Below are 21,649 nucleotides of genomic sequence, written 5' to 3' on the forward strand. Positions count from 1 at the left end.
ATTTGTTCTATCCATCTGGTCCGGGTAACCCATTCCAATCTTGGAAGGAAGCCAGGCACCATTCTCACGTGCATTAGGCATATCTGGGTTAGGGCAAATACGCGGTGCCCATCTAGCTCACTTTCTAGAGGATCGTCTGCCAGCACTAAATATTCCTTCAGCTTACAGGCCTCTATGGCCAACAAGGTGTCCTTGTCGTCTGTTTACACGTTTTGTGTCGCGTCCCTTGTCAATGATCTTATTCACGCCTTAGAATCGGCAACTCTCTTCACCTTCTGATTCTCCAGTTACGCATAAAGGTGTTAAATATAGAACAAGGGAGGGGGTTAACCGTTGCTCATCATGCGCAACTTCTGGCATCTGCTGGGCTGGTTGCCATTCTTCATTTGTGTCGCCTATGGAGTGTCTGTCGATTTCTCGTCCTGCGTCTCCAATTCTGTCGTTCGGAGTGGCACCTACTTTGAGTCCACGTATGTCGATGCTCTCTATGATGACAACCTAAACCAGGTCAACTTGACTATCACGGGAAATATGTACGGCTCAATGCCTGATCTGAGTACCGACACTAATAGACTGAGTATGTCATCGTCTCATATGCCAGTATGAAATAGACTAATTGCTTGAAGCGACACTGCGGACATCAGCCTCAATTCTTCAATTTCAACTCTCTAATACTTACGAACGCTTCTGCTCATATGTTGAAAATGGATCATGTCCATTCGGACCAAATAATGACATTGGCTTTTCCACGTCTTACCCACTTGCAAATTCGTATTACTTTGTATCGGTTTCCACTCTCGTGGCAGTCATCGATCCCACCACGGCCGCCAACGTGTTCGCATGCGTCAGGACATCTATCACTCCGACATTTGCGCCATCTGTATATGCGGTCCTTAAATTCGTTCCATTGGGTGTCCTCGTATTGGTTGGATTTTCGGTTGTTCTCGCCGCTATCTATAACCCTTGGACAGGCACCAAGGATTTTTTTTCCTGGAGTAGTAATTATGGTCAAGATCCTGACACATTGCGGCTAGTCACGCCAGGATTTAGTGATGTCCTACAGTACTTGCAGTTTGCATATTTGTTAGGATCCTTGAATCTCGCATTTCCAGGATTCTATCAGCCCACGCTATCGTCTGTATCTTGGGCGTCATTACAATTTAATGTCTCTAGTGTCTCGCATATGTCGAGAAATCATCGCTTTAACAACATTTACTCGGTCGATGGCAAATGGGGTATCTCCAACCAGTCGCAACTAATTGGGCAGGGAGAAGATAGGGACGTTTGGACTTGCTTCGTCGTCTGGCTCCTCGTCGTGGTGGCTGCTGTCGTAACCATCGCTCAGTTCTGTTTCCTGACTAAATGGACATGGTACAAAGTTACGTCACGCCACTCCGTCGACCTCAGATCGAAGAACGTGCCAGTGACTGGAGGGATGATTGTTAGAGTATTCTTCAACTGCTTCTCTTTGCCTCTCGTCGCCTATTCGTCGTTCCAACTACTCATATCACCACATACGGCCATATACATAAGCGTCTTGGCAGGAATCCTGTTACTGATTTGGATCGTCTCGGCTGTGCTTGCCGTCCGCACGATTAGGCTTACGAAACCGCAACAAGCGCTCTATGACGACCTGCCAACCTTGCTCTTACTCGGTCCGCTGTATAACACTTACACAGAACGTGGTTTTATGTTCTGCGCTGTCCAGCTTCTATGTACATGTCTACGAGGAATTGTGATTGGAGCCGTCCAGCCGTCAGGAACTGCGCAGATCACACTTCTGGCCATTACAGAGCTGGTGTTTTTCCTGTCGCTAAACATCTTCCGGCCTTTCCACCCGACGACAAGCATGAATATCTACCACGTCATCTTGTCGGCGATCAGATTGTTGACCACACTCTTCTCAGTCGCCTTCATTCCAACTTTACGCGTAAATGACACGGCAAAAGGCTGGGTCGCATATGTCATCCTCGTATTGCATGCGTTGGTCATCATCGTCGTGTTTTTCCTTCACGCATTGCAGGCCATCATCGAGACCTTCGCTCGTCTAGCCGGTGTCACGGGAGAGACGTCGAACACATTTGCCAGAGCATTCGGCCTCCGACAACTTGCTCGTCGACGCCGACCCAAGGAGAAATTGGGGCCGATGGAGATTTCAGGCGACGCTACGTTGGCAGATGTTGAAGTTCCGTCGACTGGTAATCTTGAAAAGTCACCTCTTGACTACCCACTGCATCCGTCATTAAGCGCCAATTTGTTCGATCGATCTGCGGGATCGATTAGCACTGGCGGTAAGCAATCATCACCAATCAGTCCGACATCAGCCTTTGCATATTACCGTATGCCACGTCGAACTAGACCCGCTGGAAGCTGGGCAGCAACGAGGATTGCGACCGACGAATCGTCTCAGTCAGCGAATAAGCTCACATCTGAGCTGCCACAATCGCTGTCAACTTCGTCATCGTCTCCTGGTGTTCCGCAGGTGGCCGCTGATCCGTTTTACGGCGAAGCAGACCTGTCATTAAATGAGTCTGCCAAAAATGATGGTGATTCTGGTATTTGGAACGCAGCCCCGCTGGCGGGTACTCCTAGAAACGTCGACTACGCAGTTCGAGAATCTGACGTATACTTCCATACCCGAACTGCCACTGCTACTACGCTGTCCGGGCCATCCTCGTTGCCGTCGTCTACATCTGCATTTTCGCATCAAGAGCAAAGACAGCGCAGAGAGCCGTTGTCATTTGCTCCACGATATTCCAGGAAGTTGGGTACTGGGCCCGCAGATCCTACAGGCGTCAGCGCTGGCGTTCGCGGTTGGTTTTCTCGGCAGATGGATACTGCAGCTGATAAGCTTCACATCGGTCGCCGCAACAAAGGGTTTGTGGTCGTCAGAAACGCACCCATGAGATCAGTTGCTTACGATGGAGAATTCGGCCACAGGGTTCCCACTCTGGCGGAGGACCGCGACGAGGAGCGTCTCGCGGAAATTGCGGAGAAAGTAATGTCACCCCGGACAAATCCTAATCGCAATATTATGGTTGATCAAACTGTGCCTAAGAATACGTACACGCCAATCATTCGATCACCCGTGCCGCCTTCTGTCCGGCGACAACAACAACAGCAACTGCCACAGCTATCGCCTAGTCGTCAGCCTTTTGTCTCGGATGATGCCGAGTCGTCTTCTGAAGAGAGTGACAGTGCAGATATTATGACCAGTAGTGCTACAGCGCTGTTTTCGCCTATGGGTGAGCAGCGAGGGTCGCAAGCAATGATTCAGCATAACGATCGTGATGAGAGTGAGGCTTCTTTAGATACGTCAGCTGTTGGCGCGGTCAGAAGCGTGCGGGTTGGTGACGCTATTCGAAGCAGTCAGTACGGCGCCGAAGGATTTGAGTCGGGGAAGTTGATCGCAGACGAGGATTAATTATTACTTTGTGACGATAATGATCTTTTTTGTTCTGGCGTTTCGTAAAAAGTGTGTTTTATTGTCTTTTTATTCCGGTTCGTCTTTGTTTATTGTGATGCAAGCTTCCATGGGTTATGGTCTATGATACAGGAACCATTTATAATTTGTCACGTTCTTTGTTATGATTGAATTCGTTTGTCTATGGCATTAATGGTTTGCGGGTTGGTTGTTGCATTGTCTCTGAGTCTCGTTTGTTGTATCAAGGGTCAAGTATCATATAACTTGTCATTGCTCTAGTGTGAGATGACCACGGTCTATTCCGACAGGCTGTACTTGTAGTACTTGGATGTAAGATCACGGCCGAGAACCACAGCGGAGCTCGGCCGTCGGATGAGCACTGTTCCGGAATCCGGGATTTACAGCCTACGCTCAAACGGAATAAACACAGACAGATGGGTTGCAGGTACATGGCCCATTTGATGTTATCTTTTGTGGGTATTGTACTAAGGTTTGTAAAAGTAAGGTGCTTTCCAGGGGCTTGCCTATCTTGGGCAATTCAGAAAGAGCGTGGATTAGGGGTATAATTTCTTCTTGTCCTCCGCAGCATGCGCACTCGATGCGTGAACCATCATCTGCTACGATGAATGCTACGTCACGCTCCACTCGCTCCACTTCATCCGCGCATCTCGACAACAGTCCGCTGTCCCGCATATAACGTCTACTCCTCCCGTCATATCTTCTTATAGCAAGTGCCGTCTTGTGATTATATCTATTTACCTGCCTTTTTCTACTACCTTGCGATCTTCAATGCCGTTCACGTCGAGCTTTTGTATGTGCATCCTCTTTGGTTTCCTAGTTTTCCTCCCACTTGCTGACCCGCCATTGACCCACCTACTTCGTGCCATTGGTGCTGTTGAGTCGGCTTGTATTTGTCATAAACCTCTTTGTGTATCTTGCACTTCTCGCGCATCGTACCGGTCAATGGAGTTGGGCAATGTGACACAGTGGATGAATTTGTGAATTCAAACTGACATGAACTTATTTATATCCAGATTCGAAGGAATCTTCAGAGGTCCCTGTTGATGGTAAGGGTCATATTCATTTCATTTCTGGATCGAATATCTTTCGTCAACAGTTACGGTACTGTTCGCACCATACATACCCGACTGTGGATTGTTGGTCCGATGATGATGAATCCAGGGCATCGTGCTAACACTGCCGTCTTCTGCAACAGATATCGACGAGGTCGAGGGAGATCAGCGAAATATTTTGCTCACCATTATTGCGTCGCTGCGTCCCGGATCAGATCTTTCACGGATCACCCTTCCGACGTTTATTCTGGAGCGCAAGTCGATGCTCGAGCGGATCACGAATCAGTTGTCGCATCCTGATTTACTTCTTGAGGCACATGCCACTGATGACCCAGTGGAGCGGTTTGTCAGTGTCGTTAGGGTAAGCGGCCTTTTTGTTTGCTTGTGTGGCTGGATTATTTTTATACTGACCACTGGAAAATTATAGTGGTATCTTTCTGGATGGCACATCACCCCGAAAGCAGTTAAGAAGCCCCTAAATCCTGTCTTGAGCGAGTACTTCACCTGCTACTGGGATCTGCCCAATAACACGCGGGCCTATTACATCGCTGAGCAAACGTCCCATCATCCTCCTAAATCCAGCTACTTTTACATGTCGCCTGAGAACCACATCCGCGTCGACGGCACACTCATCCCGCGTTCTCGATTTTTAGGTAACTCCGCAGCGAGCATGATGGAGGGGGTCGGATACTTGACGTTTCTTGACCGGACTGATTTCAGGGGTCAGACGGAGAAGTACGAGCTCACGCAGCCAAATATGTACGCGCGTAACATATTAATTGGAAAGCTGAAGTATGAGCTTGGAGACCACTCGCTGATCAAGTGTCTCGGAAACGACTTGATGGCAGATATCGAATTCAAGGTGAAGGGTTTCATTTCAGGAACCTACAATGCCATAGCCGGTAAGATCATTCGTCAGTCGACTGGAGATGTGTTGTATGAGATCTCGGGTAAGTGGAATGAAATTATGGAGATAAAGGATATGAAGACCGGTGTCAAGTCGGTATTTTTTGACTCCTTCAAAGCGCGCCCGCAGCTACCACGCCTCCGACCAATCGAGCAGCAGGGCCCACTCGAATCCCGTCGGCTGTGGCGGAAGGTCACGGACGCGCTTGCCAATAAGGATCACACTACAGCCACGGACGAAAAATTTGCAATTGAAGACAGACAGCGTCAGGAGGCAAAGAAGCGCGAGGAGGAGGGAGTCGAATGGCATCCAAGACTGTTCAAGAGCGCGCCAGGACCGTTGGAGTGGGTTATTCATAAGGACATCGATGGTGCTACGCCTGAAGAACAGACAAAGCAGATTTTCAGTATTGCCCCCATCCTCGAAGGACAGCAAGCCAACCATGAATTTGACATTCCTCCTCTGCATAAGGCTGCGAACCAATGATGAACATTAAAAGTTTGGTTAATTAGATGGAACGGGGATATAATAATTACAATTGTATGTCATGTCTGTGGAATGTTGTCGTGGCTTCCAAAATGGTGTGTGGCGCGAGATCGATATTGATAGGTCGTCATGGGGGTGTTTTAGTCGTTTTCTCTTATAAACTTCTCTACATTTTTGTGCGTGTTTGCGTTTTGTCATTGGAGGAACTTTTCTGACTGGTCATTTACTTCATTTCCTTGTGGAGATATAAGTTTTCAGCAGGGCATATGCGTGATCATGGCTTTATATAGTTTATTCTAGAAGATAGACAGTCTACATTAATTTTCGGACTGTTATATATTTTTGCTATTAGTATTTTATATTATTTTTAATAATTTTTTGCACAAGGTTTTTGATATTCAGTAATTACGTTTCGTTAGTTTTGTATCAGTTTTGTCCATTGTCTTGTTTTGTCCATTTAGGAATGTAAGAAATTTGCGTGATTTTATTATTTATTTATTTAGTTAATTGCTTTAAATTCAATTAGTTTTGAGTCATACAAATACATATACAAATGTGCTTGTTGGGGCAGTACTCTATGCGAGCTAGTGACAGTTGAAGAACAGACGAGATAACGTATTTAGAATAGTCTAATCATGCAGTAGGTATGGTAAACATTCCAGCTTCGAATGCATCTCTAATACCACCTTTTTGTCAGTCGTAATAATGCACACATAATTTCTAATCAGCAAACAGTAAAACAGAATACAGTAATACTACGCCAGTCCAGCGGCAGCGTGTTTCCCAGCCAAAACGCCGGGATCACCGCCTCTTCCAAAATAATAAATCACGACACCAGCAACAACGCCACCCAACAACACTCCCGTCAGCAAAATGCCCATCACATTCCAAAGCAGCTTCTGTCTCCGAAGTTCGGCCTCGAGCCTGCGTTCAGGTGATGTCGTGGCTTCAGCTAATGGCGTCTCTACTTTTGTGCCTGTGCGCAGCCAGAATTGGCATGGCGCGTCGCGAGTGACGCGGCTTGAAAAAATAGAGACGACCGGGAAGATGATGTAGCGCCACCATAACGGTGTTTCATCACTGTATCGATTGGACTCTGTCGGGGACTGAGGCGGGTAGATCGTCAGGCGTGGACGGCCCGGAACTTTCGCGCGCGCGTATGGAATCGAGGGCGAAGACTGCCAAGAGGGGCTAAGGAATACCGGCTCGGGCGGCGGAGGCAACTGCAAAGACAATTGCACCGGGTCTGTGAACTCGATGCCTTCTAAATGGTTCCCAGCCGTACGGCGAGAAGCCCGCGGTTCCTCACTCTTACCTCTGCTCGCCGAGGATGCTGAGCGAGAAATATTGCGAGCCCCTTCATCGCAGTCGCGACTTTTGAAGCCAAGCATACTATCCACAAATTCGGGTGACGGAGGAGATTGATCAAATGGCGGATCAGAGTCGGTAAGCTTCTGCAATATAATCATTGGAAGACAATGATAACCGCCGCCAACAGATACCAGGCATCCGTCAGCATGCAAGTCCGTTTGCGGGTAGCATGAAAATGGAAAACTCCCAGATGTGCCCGCAGTTGTGGGCGTCTCTCCGTTTACTGCCCCACACGTACACCTTATTGGTACCTTGGAACCGTCAAAAAGTACAATAGAATCCTCGCCATAATACTCTGGCTGAGGTTCAGAAAAATTGAGATCAGTCGTGCAAATAGTATGAGCGCCAACGGGAGCTTCCACCGAAATTTTCGATGCTGACTTTTCTTCCTTGCCTGTAGAAACAGACCCGACGGATATCTCCCTGAAAGTCGTGTCCAGAGATTCGTCAACCTTCTCTTGCATCTGAATCGCGGGATAGTAAGACGAAAGACTATGTGGACCCACCTTCTCAGCCATGGGACGGGCATAATCGTCCACCAATACATCGTAGTCGTCGACATCCGTCATTTGATCATCATCGTAATAATATTCGCTAGGTTCCGATTCAGACTCGTCGACAATATGCTCAAACACGTTAGCCCCATTGCCAATCGAGGCCTGGCGCCCATAATACGCAGAAAGGTAGTCAAAATTGTCCACCTCTACCGGCTTTGGCTCTATCGCCATCCAGATATTGTTATCTGGCTCTGTAAAGCTTCGAAAAGCAAAACGCTCTCCTTCGTCCTTTGCCACTGAACCGGGAAATATCTCGGTAGGTTGTTCAAGTTCCGCTTCTGCTTTCGTGACCTTCTTGATAGCACGAGGCGGATCGTCGAAAATAGCAACAACGAAATCCTTCTCGTTTTCAAAGATCCGCGGTTTAACCTCGTCATCGTGCTCATCATGTCCCCTGAACTTGTGTTCGAGCTCCTCTACTTTTATATGCGCGATGTCGCATGGAGACGAAACGGACGTGGACAGGCTCGACGAATTACTCGGTGATGAAGAATCTTGATTATCGTTTGTAAGTCCCGGAATGATATTCTCCGAGACGGGCGAAAAGTTTGATTGTGGATACGTCATATTGGCACCAACCACATGGCCCTGAGAATATAGGTACGGCGGCACCGAGCCTTCAGGGGGCAGTGTAGCAGGAATGATCAGTCTGCTGGCCGACATGATTGACGAGTCACGCGGAATTCCGACAGGCGATTGTTGATGAGCAGCCGAAGTTGACTGAGATATACGGCGGATACGGTAACGTTCGTCCAAGGGCGTAGCGGGGCTTGAAAGCACCGGGCTCGAGAGTGTTCCCATTATATTTCCGGATGTGCCGAGGTCTATGGGCTAATATATGCGTAGTATAGACGTGTAAGAAAGTCCAAAAATGGGCGGAATGTAGAGAACGCAAATGTATCGAATTTCGTAAAGTCGATATTGCTGGTACGAGACTGAATAATGTGGTGGGCTGGCATAAAATTTGGATTTGGCCCACTGCTGCAGTGGATTGATCGGCGCATCTCGGCGCCGGCGATGGAACTCGGAGCAGTCGTGGCGGGGGTGGGGCGTGGCACAATTTAAGCTTACACTTATTAAAAATTACTGTCTCCCATAACTTAGCTAATTTACGGTAACCAATTTTACAGCAATTTAATTTCGCTGAGATCATCGTAACATAATCTTGTCTAGTTCACTACATGTTACTGACTGCCAGACTACACTGATTTGTAACCTTATAAATGCGCTATACCTCTAAATCAGTAGCTCTAAACGAATAATACACAACAAATTTATTAATACAAGACTACATATCCAAACCCACGGGAGCAAAATTACAATTGAGAAATCCCCCATTATCCATTCCCCCTCTGGTAAATACAATTCTTTGACTAGTCGTAATTGTTGTCTGCAATATAGTACAAGTGACATATTCAAAATGCTGCCTCTATTTCATCCGATGTTCGCTGCGCCATTTGACAAATTCTGGATGAAGGAAAGACTGCTGAGCCGTCTTAGAGGCTGTCAGGTAATCCGACCGTGGCAAGTATCGTATCTTCCAGACAACGTTCTCATCGGCTCTGGGAATTGTTGTCTTTAGCCATTGTAGACAAGCCGCAAGGAATGCCAGAGCATCAACACCATCCCAGGTCGTATATGGATTTGAATATTTACTTTTCTTCACAATCCCCGGGATCTTCTGTGTCTCGAACTCTTCCAACGTTTGTAGGTATCCTTGCTCCGTGCGGAAGCCAATTATTGCTTTCGGTACGCCAAGTAGAAACGACTGCGCCCATACCTTGAACAGCTTGTTCTCGAACGTACTTGCGTCCCTGTCTGACTGGATAACTCGATTCGTCTTCAATTCGACATAGTGGTCTAGTGGGTTGTCGAATAACTTCGGGTCATTGTCGACATTATCTTTTGGATCTGGCTTGTAGTCCCACACACAGTCTACCTCGCCAGCTATTACCAAGCGAACATCGCCCAGTCCAGTCTTAACAACGGAGCAATACTGCGCAACGTTGCTTACCGACTTCTGACCTCTTGATTCTATTTCTTGTCGCGAACACTCATTCCATTGCTTCGGTATTGTTGCTATTTGCTCGAATTTGTAGCCCCAGTATGACATTAACTCAGACCGCTGATCCGAAGGCCTTTGTGTTGCAAGTTTGTAGGGTAGATCCTCTTCTATAAATAATTGTCCCTGCTGACATTAGCATCGTGTGCACAGCCCATCCTGGAGAAGGGGCCCAGCAATGAGAAGCACTCACATCGAACCAGACTGCGTTAAGTTCAAATCCGTCATTCTTACTATACGGAAGACACAGCAGCTTTGTTACAATCCCCCGCCACGTGATAATATCTCCTGTCGTCTTCTTGCCCGTATTTTTTTCGAGGCTTACAAGCGAAAGTAACATTCCGTCTAGATGCTCATCGATTGTGTCGTCCCGCTTTTTAAAAACGTTGTATCCCGCCGATAAATCAATGCCGCCGCTCGCACTTACGTCGTCTTGTAGCAAGTAGAAATAAGACAGCGAGGAATCGTCGAAATGCAAGTTCCTAAATTTGTCATATGAAAATGAAGCAACCTCCCGAGGTTGACGCATTGCAGGACCGTGAATGCGCGCAGACGATATCGGAAGACTTAGTGCTGGCGGTTGTTGTCGCTGGGTGTGTGATGATACTTGTGGAATGCCATTTGTCCATGGCGTGGACTGGAAGTGGGGCCTACCTGCCATTCCTTGTTTATTCTGAATGATATTTGGCTATTAACAGTGTACCTGTGGCGAGTATATTATACAGGACAACCTCTGGATCTTTTCGTATCTTCGAAGATGGGAGGATGGAATCAAAGTTCGAAACTTAAGTTGCCGTCACCGTGAAATGTCCCAGTATGGGGAAATCAACAATCGAACCAAGGTGTCAACGCAGGCTGCATGGTATTTGTCCCGCTACAGTTCCATAGCCGGCATCAGAACATCCAATAGGACCGGGCGCACGAGCATTACTTGCACACTTATTTCGCCACGTTTTATACCTGGCAGTACATGGAATCGGCGATGCCAGTACATGATGTTCGACGCAGATTACTGCGAGGACTGGTTTCAGGATCATCATCCACATCCGCTGCCGCAATAACATCCGCAGGTCAACACAACCACGGCGACGGTTCTGGTATTGATACGCCTAGTGGTCACGTACGACGACTGTATTCCGCGGCAGCAAATGCCATGGCTCCAAGCTCGATACAGGAAGATACTTTCTACGGTCTGACTGGGGATGATATACAGACGCCCGATAATATGCCCATACAGCCTACGTCACCAGGTCACAGAATGCGCCGGAAGCTCCCAGTTCGAGAAGGAGTACAGAGACATGGCCAATACGTGCAAGGACAGCACCGGGGACTAACTGGTTCTCCAGGACTAGGCTCATCAACTTCGATTGAGCAAACGAATGTGTTAGATTACCGAAATGACATAGTAGTGCGGGACCCAGTAACAAACGAACCGAATATGGTCGTATTGGAGACCGATGTTCCCCTAAGTGAGGAAATCCAGGAAAATGAAGGTATTCGTTTTTTTGGCGTACATTTCTGGAATATATAGCTAACTTGTGATAGTGATGGAGTATCGAATACGAAAACATTTACGAAACGTATACAGAAATCCAAAACGGCAACTTGAGGATATTAGTATGCTGGTCTTTAATTTCGGACAACTGATCAGAAATTCTAACAGAACATTAGAGTTACAACTATTAGTGCAACGTGATCTTAAGAGAATTGTACAGCAGCTCGACGAGGATGCCTGGATGTTCGAACCAGACCAAGAGATTTCTTCTGATCTCGTGTAGCCTAGAATGGCGCAACTGTTCGTGTAAATTAGTTGGTTTCATCATCGCATACGTTGCTTGAAAGGCTCTTTTGGATTACCCGTGTATAATAAATTCATAATACTGTATAGAAGGAGGAGTTGTAGGTCTCAATGAGATGATAGTTGCGGTATTATTGCTTGACAATACTTTGTATATTATCGAATTCACAATAGCAAGAAATTTAATAACCATTCTCAATATGCTCGAGGCGCATTCTAAAGTGAATAATGTACTTCAAATACCTATGATTTGCAATACACGCCAATAGCCAGCTTCGTTATATGATATACGGAACACCGCAATCTGCATCAACTAATCGAGATCGTTGCCTTGGATCTGTGGTCGATTTTGATCACCGCGTGGCGGCCCCGAAAACAAACTTCCCATCAAATCCTGAAGCAAGTTCCCCTGGGTGCGAAACTGGATGTCAAAGAAACGTTCACCAATCTTACCAAGCGCCTCATCTATTTCGCCATCAAAAGCATCTTTGATGTCGTTCTTGTATCGAAATCGAAGCCGCTTAAATAAATCAGCATGCTTCCGTTGGCACGTTCTAATTAGCAACTGCAAAAAATTTAAAAGCGGAAACTGAGCAAATTCAGTAATTTCATCGCCTGCAACGGATAACACCTTTGGCTGGCTCGTACGGCCTGAAGTAATAAACTTTGAAAGATAGTGATCGAGTGCCAGTGAGGCGCCACGTATATTGCCGACAGTTAAATAGCCCAGGACGGCCCTAGATATGTATAATGGCACCGTGAACACCTCAGGATCCTCTGAGAACCATTCGTAAAGTAACTCTGCCAGTACTATAGGGCTGTCTTTGGTTCCAAGTAGTAGAAACTTTTCGGCATCGTAAGGTAGATCCTCTAACTGGCCGTCAGCACAAAATTACCAATGGTCATAGCAGTATACCGTACCGCTTGCAAATGCCGATCCAAAGATATGAAATAATTCAGGATCGCCGTAACCAACGTCACCGTACAACGCTGACCACTGAACAGCGTCCTGAACGTACTCTTTCCTCCGCGGCTCATCCTCTTTAAATAGGTTGAACAATTGTACGACTCGCGCTGACAGTTACAATCATTAGCGAGGGCCCCGATTTATAATACAAAAGAAAACTGCATACCTTTTGATGCGCTGCCGACAGGGATCTTCGCAAGCTTGTACGTGTCAATCAGATAGCATGATAGATCACCACCGCTTCCACCTTCACCAGCAGTTAACAATTCCTGAGCTCCGTGGTATAACAATTCAATTGCCTGGTCGTATTGCTGTGATTTTATGTACCGGGCCGCCACTGTTTTCAATGCCTGGTGAGCTTCGTAGAACTGATGATCCGCGATCCTAATAGCAAACGCGTCATGATTTAGTTTCCATATCGTGATTTCCTAACCACAACTCTAGATGAGCAATGAAACAAGAATGGCCATACCTTTGTTTTACTCTCGCTAATGTCTTGTCGAGCTTACTTGAACTCATGCTTCCTTCCATAGGATATTGGTAATTCAACAGCGCAGGGTTCGTCCTTCGATCATTCGAAGGCAAATCGGAGTAATTGAATCTTACATTTTGCCCAGGGTTCCGACCCGGTCGCTCAGAAAATTCAGGTGCAGATGACCGAGCTCAGAGAGTATACATAAGCCGCACAGATGACTTGTCCAGTTCTGACCCGGTCCCACTCCCTAAATACGAATAATATCTTGCAAAATAATTAAGATCTATATACCAAAATTCCAGAACGCCGTTATCTAACTATGTGGACGAAAGTTACACGCCCTGTTTCTTCTTCAAGAGCCCTTTCAACATATCAAACGAGTTTCCATCTGGCTGTAGTGTGAAACTCTTGCCTGTGCTAACACCGTCGACAGACACTTCCTCCACAACCAACATTCCATAATCCATAGAGATGCCCTTAATTTTCGCTCTTGTGCCACCGTACATTTCGAGGCGTACAATGGCATCAGTGTGCAACCATCGAGCATAGTACATGTCTTCAAAAGCATGGAAACCTTGCATTTTGAAGATGTTGTACATTCGCTCAAACACCCACATGACCTTAGCAAATAATCTCTCAATTTTAAACGGTTCCAAAGCCTGCCGCACTTCCCGCCGTCGTTTCACATTCGCCGCTGCAACAAGAGTATTAAGCGAAGTGGTTGGCGCCTCGTTTGCTGTGTTTATACCACAGCCGACGACAAGTAGGTATTCATTATCCGCAAAGTTGCTGTTCACGAGAATACCGGCAATTTTAAGATATTTCGCCGGTAATGGAGTGATTCCCTCTGCAACAGCTTCATCGTACGCAGGATTGCGCGCATAAACGTCGTTGGGCCACTTTAATCTTATGTCCAGCTCGTCGTATCCCGGACCATACGTTCTAATTGCTTCGACAATTGCTAAAGAAGCAATGTACTGAACAAAGACAACAGGAGCAACAGCCTGGATCGCCAGTGGATGACGAATGACGATCGAGAAAGCCAGGAGACCTATCGGCGACACCCAAACATTACCTCCACGACCGCGACCAGCCACTTGAACCGTTCCAACCGCGGTAAACCCAGTCGGCAGATGACGTAAAAGGGACAGATTGCGATCTAACATGGTGGATGTCGATGTGACAACTTCTCCATACAGAATCGTTGAACCAAACGTCTGACGGGGTGAGTTAGGCGGAATAAGTTCATTGTAATAGAGCGCATGATCGAAGTGAGGTGTCTGATTCAGCGTTGGCATCCACGTCTTGTCCCCGTGGTATACAACAACATCCTTAAACACTTTGTTCAAGTCATTGGGGATTTCGTTTGTCTCAGCAGATGGAACTTGTGCAGCGACCTCGCGCAAATCAAACGGTGAATCCGATGACTCAGCAAATAAAAATGTATCGTTTTCACCGACCAATTTCAACTTCTTTTGGTTTTGATCCTGCGTATCCTTCTCGAGAAGCCCTTTAACGCTCTTGATAGTGCTCCAAAGAGATGCAATATCCACTTGGTATCCAGACGTAAGATGAAGCGTAGTCGGAAGGGGAGGTGAATCTTCAGTAACGTTCACATTCACCTTCAAGCCCAACTTAATCAAAATTGATTTCATAAAGGCAAGCCTACGTGGATTATCCGCAATTAACTTTTGCACTAAGTCTCCATAGAAAGGTGGAAGCTGCGGATCCGTCTTTCTGAGCCGCCTGGGTGAGAACTCCGGATGAGGACCTGTCAAGATGGCGGCCCCTGCCCCTACCTTGATGTGCACTACAGCAGCATCACCGCCCTCCACTTTGACCTCCTCCGCGTACCGCGCTAAAACCGTGACATTCTTATCCTTGAACGAGTCGGCGTCGACAAACACACCACCACCATTATAATATGATGCAAATTCGAACTCTGAACCTTCTTCAATATGAGGATTACTTTCGTCAATCTTAAGACTTGGAAGCTCTTCCGTTATAGCCTTGATCTTTGCCGCTCGAGCACCAGATTCGGAATCGTAAATAAAACCAGGAAATGCCGTCCCGCGGTTGATTCCAGGATAAAATGCCAATTCCCGGCGCCCGACTACTGCATAGCTAGGGTCATTCTCCTCAAACTCAACCCTGGAAGATCCATAATAACCACCGGCACAAAAACCTAGATAGGCACCACCTCCGCGGACAAAAGAAGTAATTTTCGAATTGCCAGGACCATTAAGTGTCCGACAGTACGGTAAATCTGCGCCACCTGGAACAACAACTAACGACGTCGTGGGTGGCCAAGGTTCATTGATCAACGTAGGAGAATCTATTGTCAAAACCGCATAATTTGGCGACAAGAGAGAGCGAAGGGTAGTTGTGCATTGCGCCACGGATTCGACGGTCGTTCCAGGACCTGTTCAGTCCATTATTAGCTGACCATTCATTTAAAACATTGGCATATGTAATACCTGCATATATTAGAACATTCATCGCAGAAACTGGAGGTTGGAGCTTTGGCAATTCTTGCGAAAATACTGCAAATGCTCCTGTAATAAATTATGGTGTCCTGCAATCAACTCTGTATAAAGAAACTACAGGGCCCTAACCCAGCTGGAGCACTAAACTCAAAGTATGAGAAATGGAATGCCTGGGTTAGGGTGACACGAAGAGTCAACAAAATTAATATTAAGTAAGTCACAAAATAAAGTTTAGTTTGATACACTTCGCGTTCGAAACGCGCTTTCGGCGGGGTCAGTGCGCTGGATTGGGCCCTGGCTGATTACAGGATGAACGCATGGGGTCCCCCCGTCGGGCTCCTCTAGACGGTCCCAGCCGTCGGTCGATCATGTTTGGATTTTAGTCACGTATGATTCCAACTTATTGTGGTTGGAACTGGTTAAAGCTTCGCAATGGCCCCGCAGAAGTCCAAAGCAGGAGGTAGTCGGAAATCTACAAATTATTTAATCTATGACACTAATCAGTTGTGCAGGGACTTCTTCGAGACCATGGCGTCGCAGATTTCTGCCAAAGACCTTCCAGTCTTTCGCCCCTGCTAGTAGTAATGCGATTGCTTCAACTACTTCGGGGAAGCGGCGTATTCCGGCCTCAGATGTTGTAGTCGATATAGACCAAGGAAGCACCTGTGAATCAGAAAGTTTGCCAGAATTTCAGTATCGACAATCCCAACCGCAGCTTCCAGAACCAGCTCACCATGTCGTCACGATGGCGCAGCCTCAGAGCTCTGCTTTGTTGCAATACCAGTTAGATCTCGATCGTCGACGACAAAAGCCCACTTTGCACGATCAAGCTCTGTTTGTCTTTGAAGCTACCCCAGTCGGCAGGATATACGAATTGATTGATGCCGTACTATCAGTTGTATTCTGTGTCCTGTATATCTGGAACACGCGCTATGCAAGGGTACTGGACAAGTATCAGGCATTACCCTTATGGTCAAAGGTAGTTGAACGTTTTTTGGCTTTAAGTATTCTGTAAGTGCTAAAGTGCTATTCCCTCTTAGTAAATCTGAATCTGACCCTTTTTAGTATAATGTATACCCCTCGATATTACCTCTACAGAGGTCCCCTTGATTTTTTTTGCAAGCCTTTCAGTCTCGCAACATGGCTATCAACTGCTTCAGTCCTTATTGCCTGGTTAGTGGACGATACGTCACTTGGCCCAGATATTGATCTTACATATATGTCTGCTGGCGCACTGATTTTCCTATATCCGGCACGGTTCGTTCGTGTCAATTTCACCATACACGAGACACTCCGGCCTATGAAACTAGTTTACTTTCAGCTCACTCCAATTTCGAGGCAGGTGATTATGCTAGGTAGTACCGTGCTTGCCTCAATTTTGACAATCTCTGCAGTTTTGGTAAGACTCTGAAACTCCGGTCTCTATTAGTCATGAAATGTAATGAATAAGTAGCACATCGTAGCATATAAGCTAGCGACATCGCAAAACCAGGACCCTCCGGCGTCTACCTTCTTCGATACATTCTTCTTCACCACGGTCGGCACGGTAACTGGTCTACGTTCAACCGATGTTCCAGACACTCGCTTTACCAGAATTGTCAATTTGGTGGTAATTGCCGCCGGTGTCTTGTGGCTTCCCAAAAAGCTGTCCAACTTGATTCAACTTATCAATTCTCAGAGCGCATATGATCGCAGTGTTGCTGCCCCTGCCAGCCCTGACGAGATATTCGTTGTCATATCTGGCGAGCCCGAGGTCAACGAAGAGCATTTAGCAAATTTCTTGAACGAATTTTTGCAGTAAGTAGTCTGTTATGTACTGATGCCTCAAATTAACTGGTCAGCGTGGATCACGGAGTCATGGAGTCGATTAATCTCAAAACCACGATACTCCGTCCGATAGTGCCTGGCTCGGTGCTGAAACATGTGCTAGGCGACCCGTCACTTGCGTCTCGAGTATCTTACGTTACGGGAACCGTTACATCTTTCAGCTCCCTCAAGAAAGTGCAATGCCATAAAGCGAAAGCTGCATTCTTATTGGCATCTAGAAACGTAAATGAAGACGAAGATGAAGCTGACGCGAAGCAAATGATGCGCGCGCTGAGCTTACGGAAATTTAATAATAATATTCGAATCTTTGGTATGTCAGTCCGCTGGATCGTGCTCACATAGGTTTCTAACAATGTTGATATATAGCTGAAGTGCATCTTCGTGAGAGTGTACCGAACTTTGATTTCCTTGCTGAAACAGTAGTGTGTAAGCAAGAGTTAGTGGACGGTCTAACAGCACAGTCGATTATTGTTCCGGGATTAGCTAGTGTCTTGATTATGCTCTCCACATCTATCTCCGACTCGACAATAAATGAATTGACTGTGGAAATCCGAAAACAGAACTTGCCGTGGATGAAGGAATACCTCGACTCACTGTCCCAGGAGTTTTATACTTCAAATTTGCACCCTTCGTTCGTTGGCATGAGATTCATTGAGGCTGTTCAGATAGTGTATCGGCATTTGGGTGTGCTAGTTATAGGATATGGCATCGATATGGAGGATCACATACGTCGTAGTACTCTCAAGATCATGGTCGATCCTGACTATATACTGAAAGGGAACGAAATTTGCATTGCCATTGCGCCAGATGTAAGTTGAAATACTGTCGATAATTACGTGCCGGTGGGTGTTAATGAAGCTGGTAGGTATACAATGCCGACCGGATATCCGAATTCGACATTGGCTCTCTCGCGGCAATGAACTACTATAGCGATTTCGACTCATCTCACAGCGACCTCAGTAATTTCACAAGATTTACCCCAGCAGATATTACACATGGAACCGACAGATCGCACAGGCATACTGCTTCTTTTTCATCAAGGAATATCTCCTTACATGATACAGACGATCTGAGTCATGACAAAAGCCGAAGTATCCGTAAGAAAGGAATTGAACTCACTCATATTCCCGAACCTCGTACTCGTCATGCGGTGACCTTGCAGCTTCATGATGGAATTGTTGCTGAGCCCGGCGCCACTAGTCCAGCAGAGGTGACTGAAGGCACTTCAACAGCCCCTCAACCAGGACGCGCGCTACCCAATCAGTCCGACGATGCCAATACATTGGGAGAGTTGATACTGCAGCCACTTGTCATTCCAGTTCCTCTTACGAGGGCACCGTCTCCAATGCCCACGACTTCCCAGGGTCGAAGTGGTGACAACAAGGCTTCCACATCGGGCCTAGAACCAAGAGCCCCCTCAATTCCGTCCTTGAAGAGAAATCTCACTGATCCGCCAGAATCTTCATCGATACCACCGGTGACAAATACCGCTCTCGAATCAGCCATAAGTTTGTCTGAAATAGGAAATTCATCTCATGAAAACGGCGACGCGTCACCGCCGTGTGAGTTTGAGGAGCATTTTCTTGTTTGCGATTGTTCAGATGAGACTACGCGAGAATTTGATACGCTGCTCTCTTCAATCCGTAATTCGCCAGACATCCAGATCAATAAAATGCCGATAGTCATACTAACCAAGAAACCGCAAATTGCAGCAAAAGTAGGAACCTCTCATGGCACTGGCAGCGGTATCGGAAGCAGTGCGAACAGCGTCAAGGCAGAAAAATTTGAAGACGTGCATTATGTTTCTGGAAATCCGACTGATAGGGACGATATGGAGAAAGCTGGCGTGGTCAACGCAGCCAGGTGTTTAGTTCTGAGCGATATTAAACACAAACGAGTATTGTACGTTGCATTGCAGAGTAAATATCTTCTATGAAAGCTTACAGTCATTCTAGACATAGCGCACAGACTGCAGATGCGAGAGCTTTACTGGCCGGCTTAAATTTCGAGTCGATGAACCAAATGCCTGATAGTATCATGGTTATGTAGGTGATTTACTTCTTTTCCGTTTGTCTTGTTAAGCTAATAGACTATCAGTGAATGTCTGCATCATGATACCATCAAACTGGTCGGCCCGACGAGGACAATAGACTGTCGAGACGATCACGTCAAACAGTTCCTTCGCCCAAGCTTCATGAGCGGAAATGTATGCTTCAATGTCTAAGGTGTCTGCGAGTGCAAGTATGATAGCGCTGACAGATTGTAGATCATTTGTCCTAACCAAGTGGACGCACTCACATCCCAGTGCTTCTATAATCCCTTCATCATGCAGATATTCCAATCATTCCTGTTCACTGGCACCGGAGACTCTCACATTTCGTTGATTAGGGTACCATCATATCTCCATGGGCGTCCATACGGCGTCCTTGTTTCATTGGCGCTATCTGGCACTTTATTACCTAGCTATAATTCTGAAGTGAGTAGCACGACACTGCCGAAGAAACCAGGCATTCCCATCGGATTGAGACGGACTCGGACTGCTGGACCGGGCCCCGTGTTGAGTTACCCCGCCATTAATGCGGCCCAGAACATGGAATTAAAAGCGGGAGACGAGGTTTACGTGCTTAGGTTTTTGGGCGGGGAGGCATGAGTGCTACCGTACTTATGGGAATAGTTGCGTGGATTGGATACTTTGGGAAGCTTTAACATCTATTAAGGACCTCGCGATCGGGTGTCAAGTATATACGATAAGTTCATTTCTTCGAGTACTTTAGTTTATAGCTACAGTAAGTAATATTCTTCATCCACATGATCATTAGGAATATCGAGAAGTCGGAAAAAAATGTCTAACACTGTTCTTGCGCTGACGAAATACACACAACACGAAACGAGACACATTAAATTGCATTACCCAGGACAAAAATGATAAAGTAAACTGAGAAAGAAGATACTCTATGTACCCAGAACTTGAAACCGAAGTAGACCCAACCCAACCTATTTTTAATCATGCGAGCATAAAGTCCATTAATAAGTTCCTCTTATTACGTCAAATTGGAGAATCATTAGGACCAAATCAAACGATAGCCTCTGCCGAACATGAAGCAAGCTTTTCCGAACCGAACTAACCGACCCAATTGAACAACGTATCGCGTCTACCGATTCTCGTCATCACGGAACACTACAATTATATTTCGGTCGAAGACGAATTGGTAATCGAGAGCCATATGTTCCACATCAATCCGACGGTAGAAATGAAAGGAAGCTGGAAATGCAAAGGAACCAATCTGAAGTTGATAATCTGGGCAGCTGGCCAGATCATGTAGTTGGTCTTGAGAGTGGGTATGAAGAGAGTGGAGAGCTTGTGTTTGACCGCCTTTGTACCGCCGCCCTCGACGAACGAGATAAACGCGAAGAAGCCGCTAAGAGCTGCCGGCCTAGTCAGCGTGCGCGTACGTATACGTGAATATAAAGAAAATGAGATACCTAATGGAGTCCAGATCAATTGATCCAAAAGGACTCGCAGTAACACGGGAACGACAACACTGTCCTCAGTAATAGGGATCCATACGTGGAGCAGCTCAAGCCACTTGAACAGGAAGGTTGATAGAAGGAAGCCTATAAACATCTGTGTTAGTACATTGGTGGGCCATACACCAAAAAACAAAAAAATTTCACCCCAGGTAGCGAATCTAATGACACGGTCAAACTTGAAGTTCGCGGGTGGAAAGTGCGAAGCAGTAGTAGCCACAAATACATGCGACGATGTGCGCCCAAACGGGGAGCCGTCGGCTGGAGGCTTCTCAGTGTTAGTGATACCCAAGCTAGATGACCGCCGTGAGCTGGCGTAGTTCTCGCTGATAGTGACGACGGTCTGGGCTAGAGCGTCGGAAAGTCCGAAAAGAAGGACGTTGGACACGGACATGATAATGAGAGGATTGATTTTCACCGCCTCATTAAATATGAGAATCAGGCGTATGATGAAGACCAGAAAGACCAAAACAACAGCCCAGTTCACCAGAGGAGCGTAGAACAAGTGGTGCGTCACCAGAGTTCGGTGAAATTTCTCCAACGCCGGAGGCAGAGACGCCGGAACCAATTGTCTCGCAGCAGGCATGAGTGTAGCTGGAACGGTGGGCGTGTAGTAGGAAGAAAAGAAGGATGGTGAGGTCATGAGTGAGCCACGGGCCGAGACGAAGAAGGCAGCAGCAGACAAATG

General features: G+C 46.7%; 9 protein-coding genes across 9 annotated transcripts; 4 read left to right on the forward strand and 5 right to left on the reverse strand.

The window, feature by feature from the left end:
* Window positions 1-342: 342 nt before the first annotated feature.
* On the forward strand, window positions 343-3,424 carry V1513DRAFT_456044 (uncharacterized protein; the record flags this gene model as incomplete). The annotated part of the gene is made up of 2 exons (XM_066899547.1): window positions 343-577; window positions 627-3,424. 2 exons carry the CDS (start codon window positions 343-345, stop codon window positions 3,422-3,424), a joined length of 3,033 nt encoding a protein of 1,010 aa, XP_066756660.1.
* Window positions 3,425-4,213: 789 nt separating this feature from the next.
* On the forward strand, window positions 4,214-5,890 carry V1513DRAFT_456045 (uncharacterized protein; the record flags this gene model as incomplete). The annotated part of the gene is made up of 3 exons (XM_066899548.1): window positions 4,214-4,235; window positions 4,641-4,858; window positions 4,925-5,890. The coding sequence occupies 3 exons, from the start codon at window positions 4,214-4,216 to the stop codon at window positions 5,888-5,890; spliced, it is 1,206 nt and encodes a 401-aa protein (XP_066756661.1).
* Window positions 5,891-6,390: 500 nt separating this feature from the next.
* On the reverse strand, window positions 6,391-8,801 carry V1513DRAFT_435500 (uncharacterized protein). The gene has a single exon (XM_066896635.1). The coding sequence runs from the start codon at window positions 8,617-8,619 to the stop codon at window positions 6,646-6,648; it is 1,974 nt and encodes a 657-aa protein (XP_066756662.1). The 5' UTR covers window positions 8,620-8,801; the 3' UTR covers window positions 6,391-6,645.
* A 156-nt stretch (window positions 8,802-8,957) lies between these two features.
* Window positions 8,958-10,712, reverse strand: V1513DRAFT_461625 (RAI1 like PD-XK nuclease-domain-containing protein). Its single transcript, XM_066899899.1, has 2 exons — window positions 10,074-10,712; window positions 8,958-10,006 (listed from the first exon to the last, which is right to left on the reverse strand). The coding sequence occupies exons 1-2, from the start codon at window positions 10,539-10,541 to the stop codon at window positions 9,248-9,250; spliced, it is 1,227 nt and encodes a 408-aa protein (XP_066756663.1). The 5' UTR covers window positions 10,542-10,712; the 3' UTR covers window positions 8,958-9,247.
* Window positions 10,564-11,870, forward strand: V1513DRAFT_435504 (uncharacterized protein). Its single transcript, XM_066896636.1, has 2 exons — window positions 10,564-11,373; window positions 11,426-11,870. The coding sequence occupies exons 1-2, from the start codon at window positions 10,851-10,853 to the stop codon at window positions 11,656-11,658; spliced, it is 756 nt and encodes a 251-aa protein (XP_066756664.1). The 5' UTR covers window positions 10,564-10,850; the 3' UTR covers window positions 11,659-11,870.
* On the reverse strand, window positions 11,814-13,257 carry V1513DRAFT_393076 (uncharacterized protein). Its single transcript, XM_066895308.1, has 4 exons — window positions 13,118-13,257; window positions 12,812-13,029; window positions 12,600-12,752; window positions 11,814-12,548 (listed from the first exon to the last, which is right to left on the reverse strand). The coding sequence occupies exons 1-4, from the start codon at window positions 13,174-13,176 to the stop codon at window positions 11,992-11,994; spliced, it is 987 nt and encodes a 328-aa protein (XP_066756665.1). The 5' UTR covers window positions 13,177-13,257; the 3' UTR covers window positions 11,814-11,991.
* V1513DRAFT_435511 (biotin-protein ligase) lies at window positions 13,258-15,671 on the reverse strand. Its single transcript, XM_066896637.1, has 2 exons — window positions 15,598-15,671; window positions 13,258-15,542 (listed from the first exon to the last, which is right to left on the reverse strand). The coding sequence occupies exons 1-2, from the start codon at window positions 15,617-15,619 to the stop codon at window positions 13,453-13,455; spliced, it is 2,112 nt and encodes a 703-aa protein (XP_066756666.1). The 5' UTR covers window positions 15,620-15,671; the 3' UTR covers window positions 13,258-13,452.
* A 249-nt stretch (window positions 15,672-15,920) lies between these two features.
* V1513DRAFT_461629 (uncharacterized protein) lies at window positions 15,921-20,270 on the forward strand. The gene is made up of 10 exons (XM_066899900.1): window positions 15,921-16,066; window positions 16,119-16,617; window positions 16,672-17,005; window positions 17,060-17,403; window positions 17,448-17,743; window positions 17,800-18,242; window positions 18,299-19,335; window positions 19,389-19,478; window positions 19,531-19,639; window positions 19,700-20,270. The coding sequence occupies exons 1-10, from the start codon at window positions 16,039-16,041 to the stop codon at window positions 20,081-20,083; spliced, it is 3,564 nt and encodes a 1,187-aa protein (XP_066756667.1). The 5' UTR covers window positions 15,921-16,038; the 3' UTR covers window positions 20,084-20,270.
* A 347-nt stretch (window positions 20,271-20,617) lies between these two features.
* V1513DRAFT_371829 (uncharacterized protein) lies at window positions 20,618-21,547 on the reverse strand (the record flags this gene model as incomplete). The annotated part of the gene is made up of 3 exons (XM_066894754.1): window positions 20,618-20,859; window positions 20,917-21,048; window positions 21,109-21,547. The coding sequence occupies 3 exons, from the start codon at window positions 21,545-21,547 to the stop codon at window positions 20,618-20,620; spliced, it is 813 nt and encodes a 270-aa protein (XP_066756668.1).
* Between the last annotated feature and the right edge of the window lie 102 nt (window positions 21,548-21,649).

The sequence above is a fragment of the Lipomyces chichibuensis genome (genome assembly GCF_038497645.1).
Source record: "Lipomyces chichibuensis strain CBS 12929 unplaced genomic scaffold V1513scaffold_1, whole genome shotgun sequence".
NCBI classification, from domain to species: Eukaryota; Fungi; Ascomycota; class Lipomycetes; order Lipomycetales; family Lipomycetaceae; genus Lipomyces; species Lipomyces chichibuensis.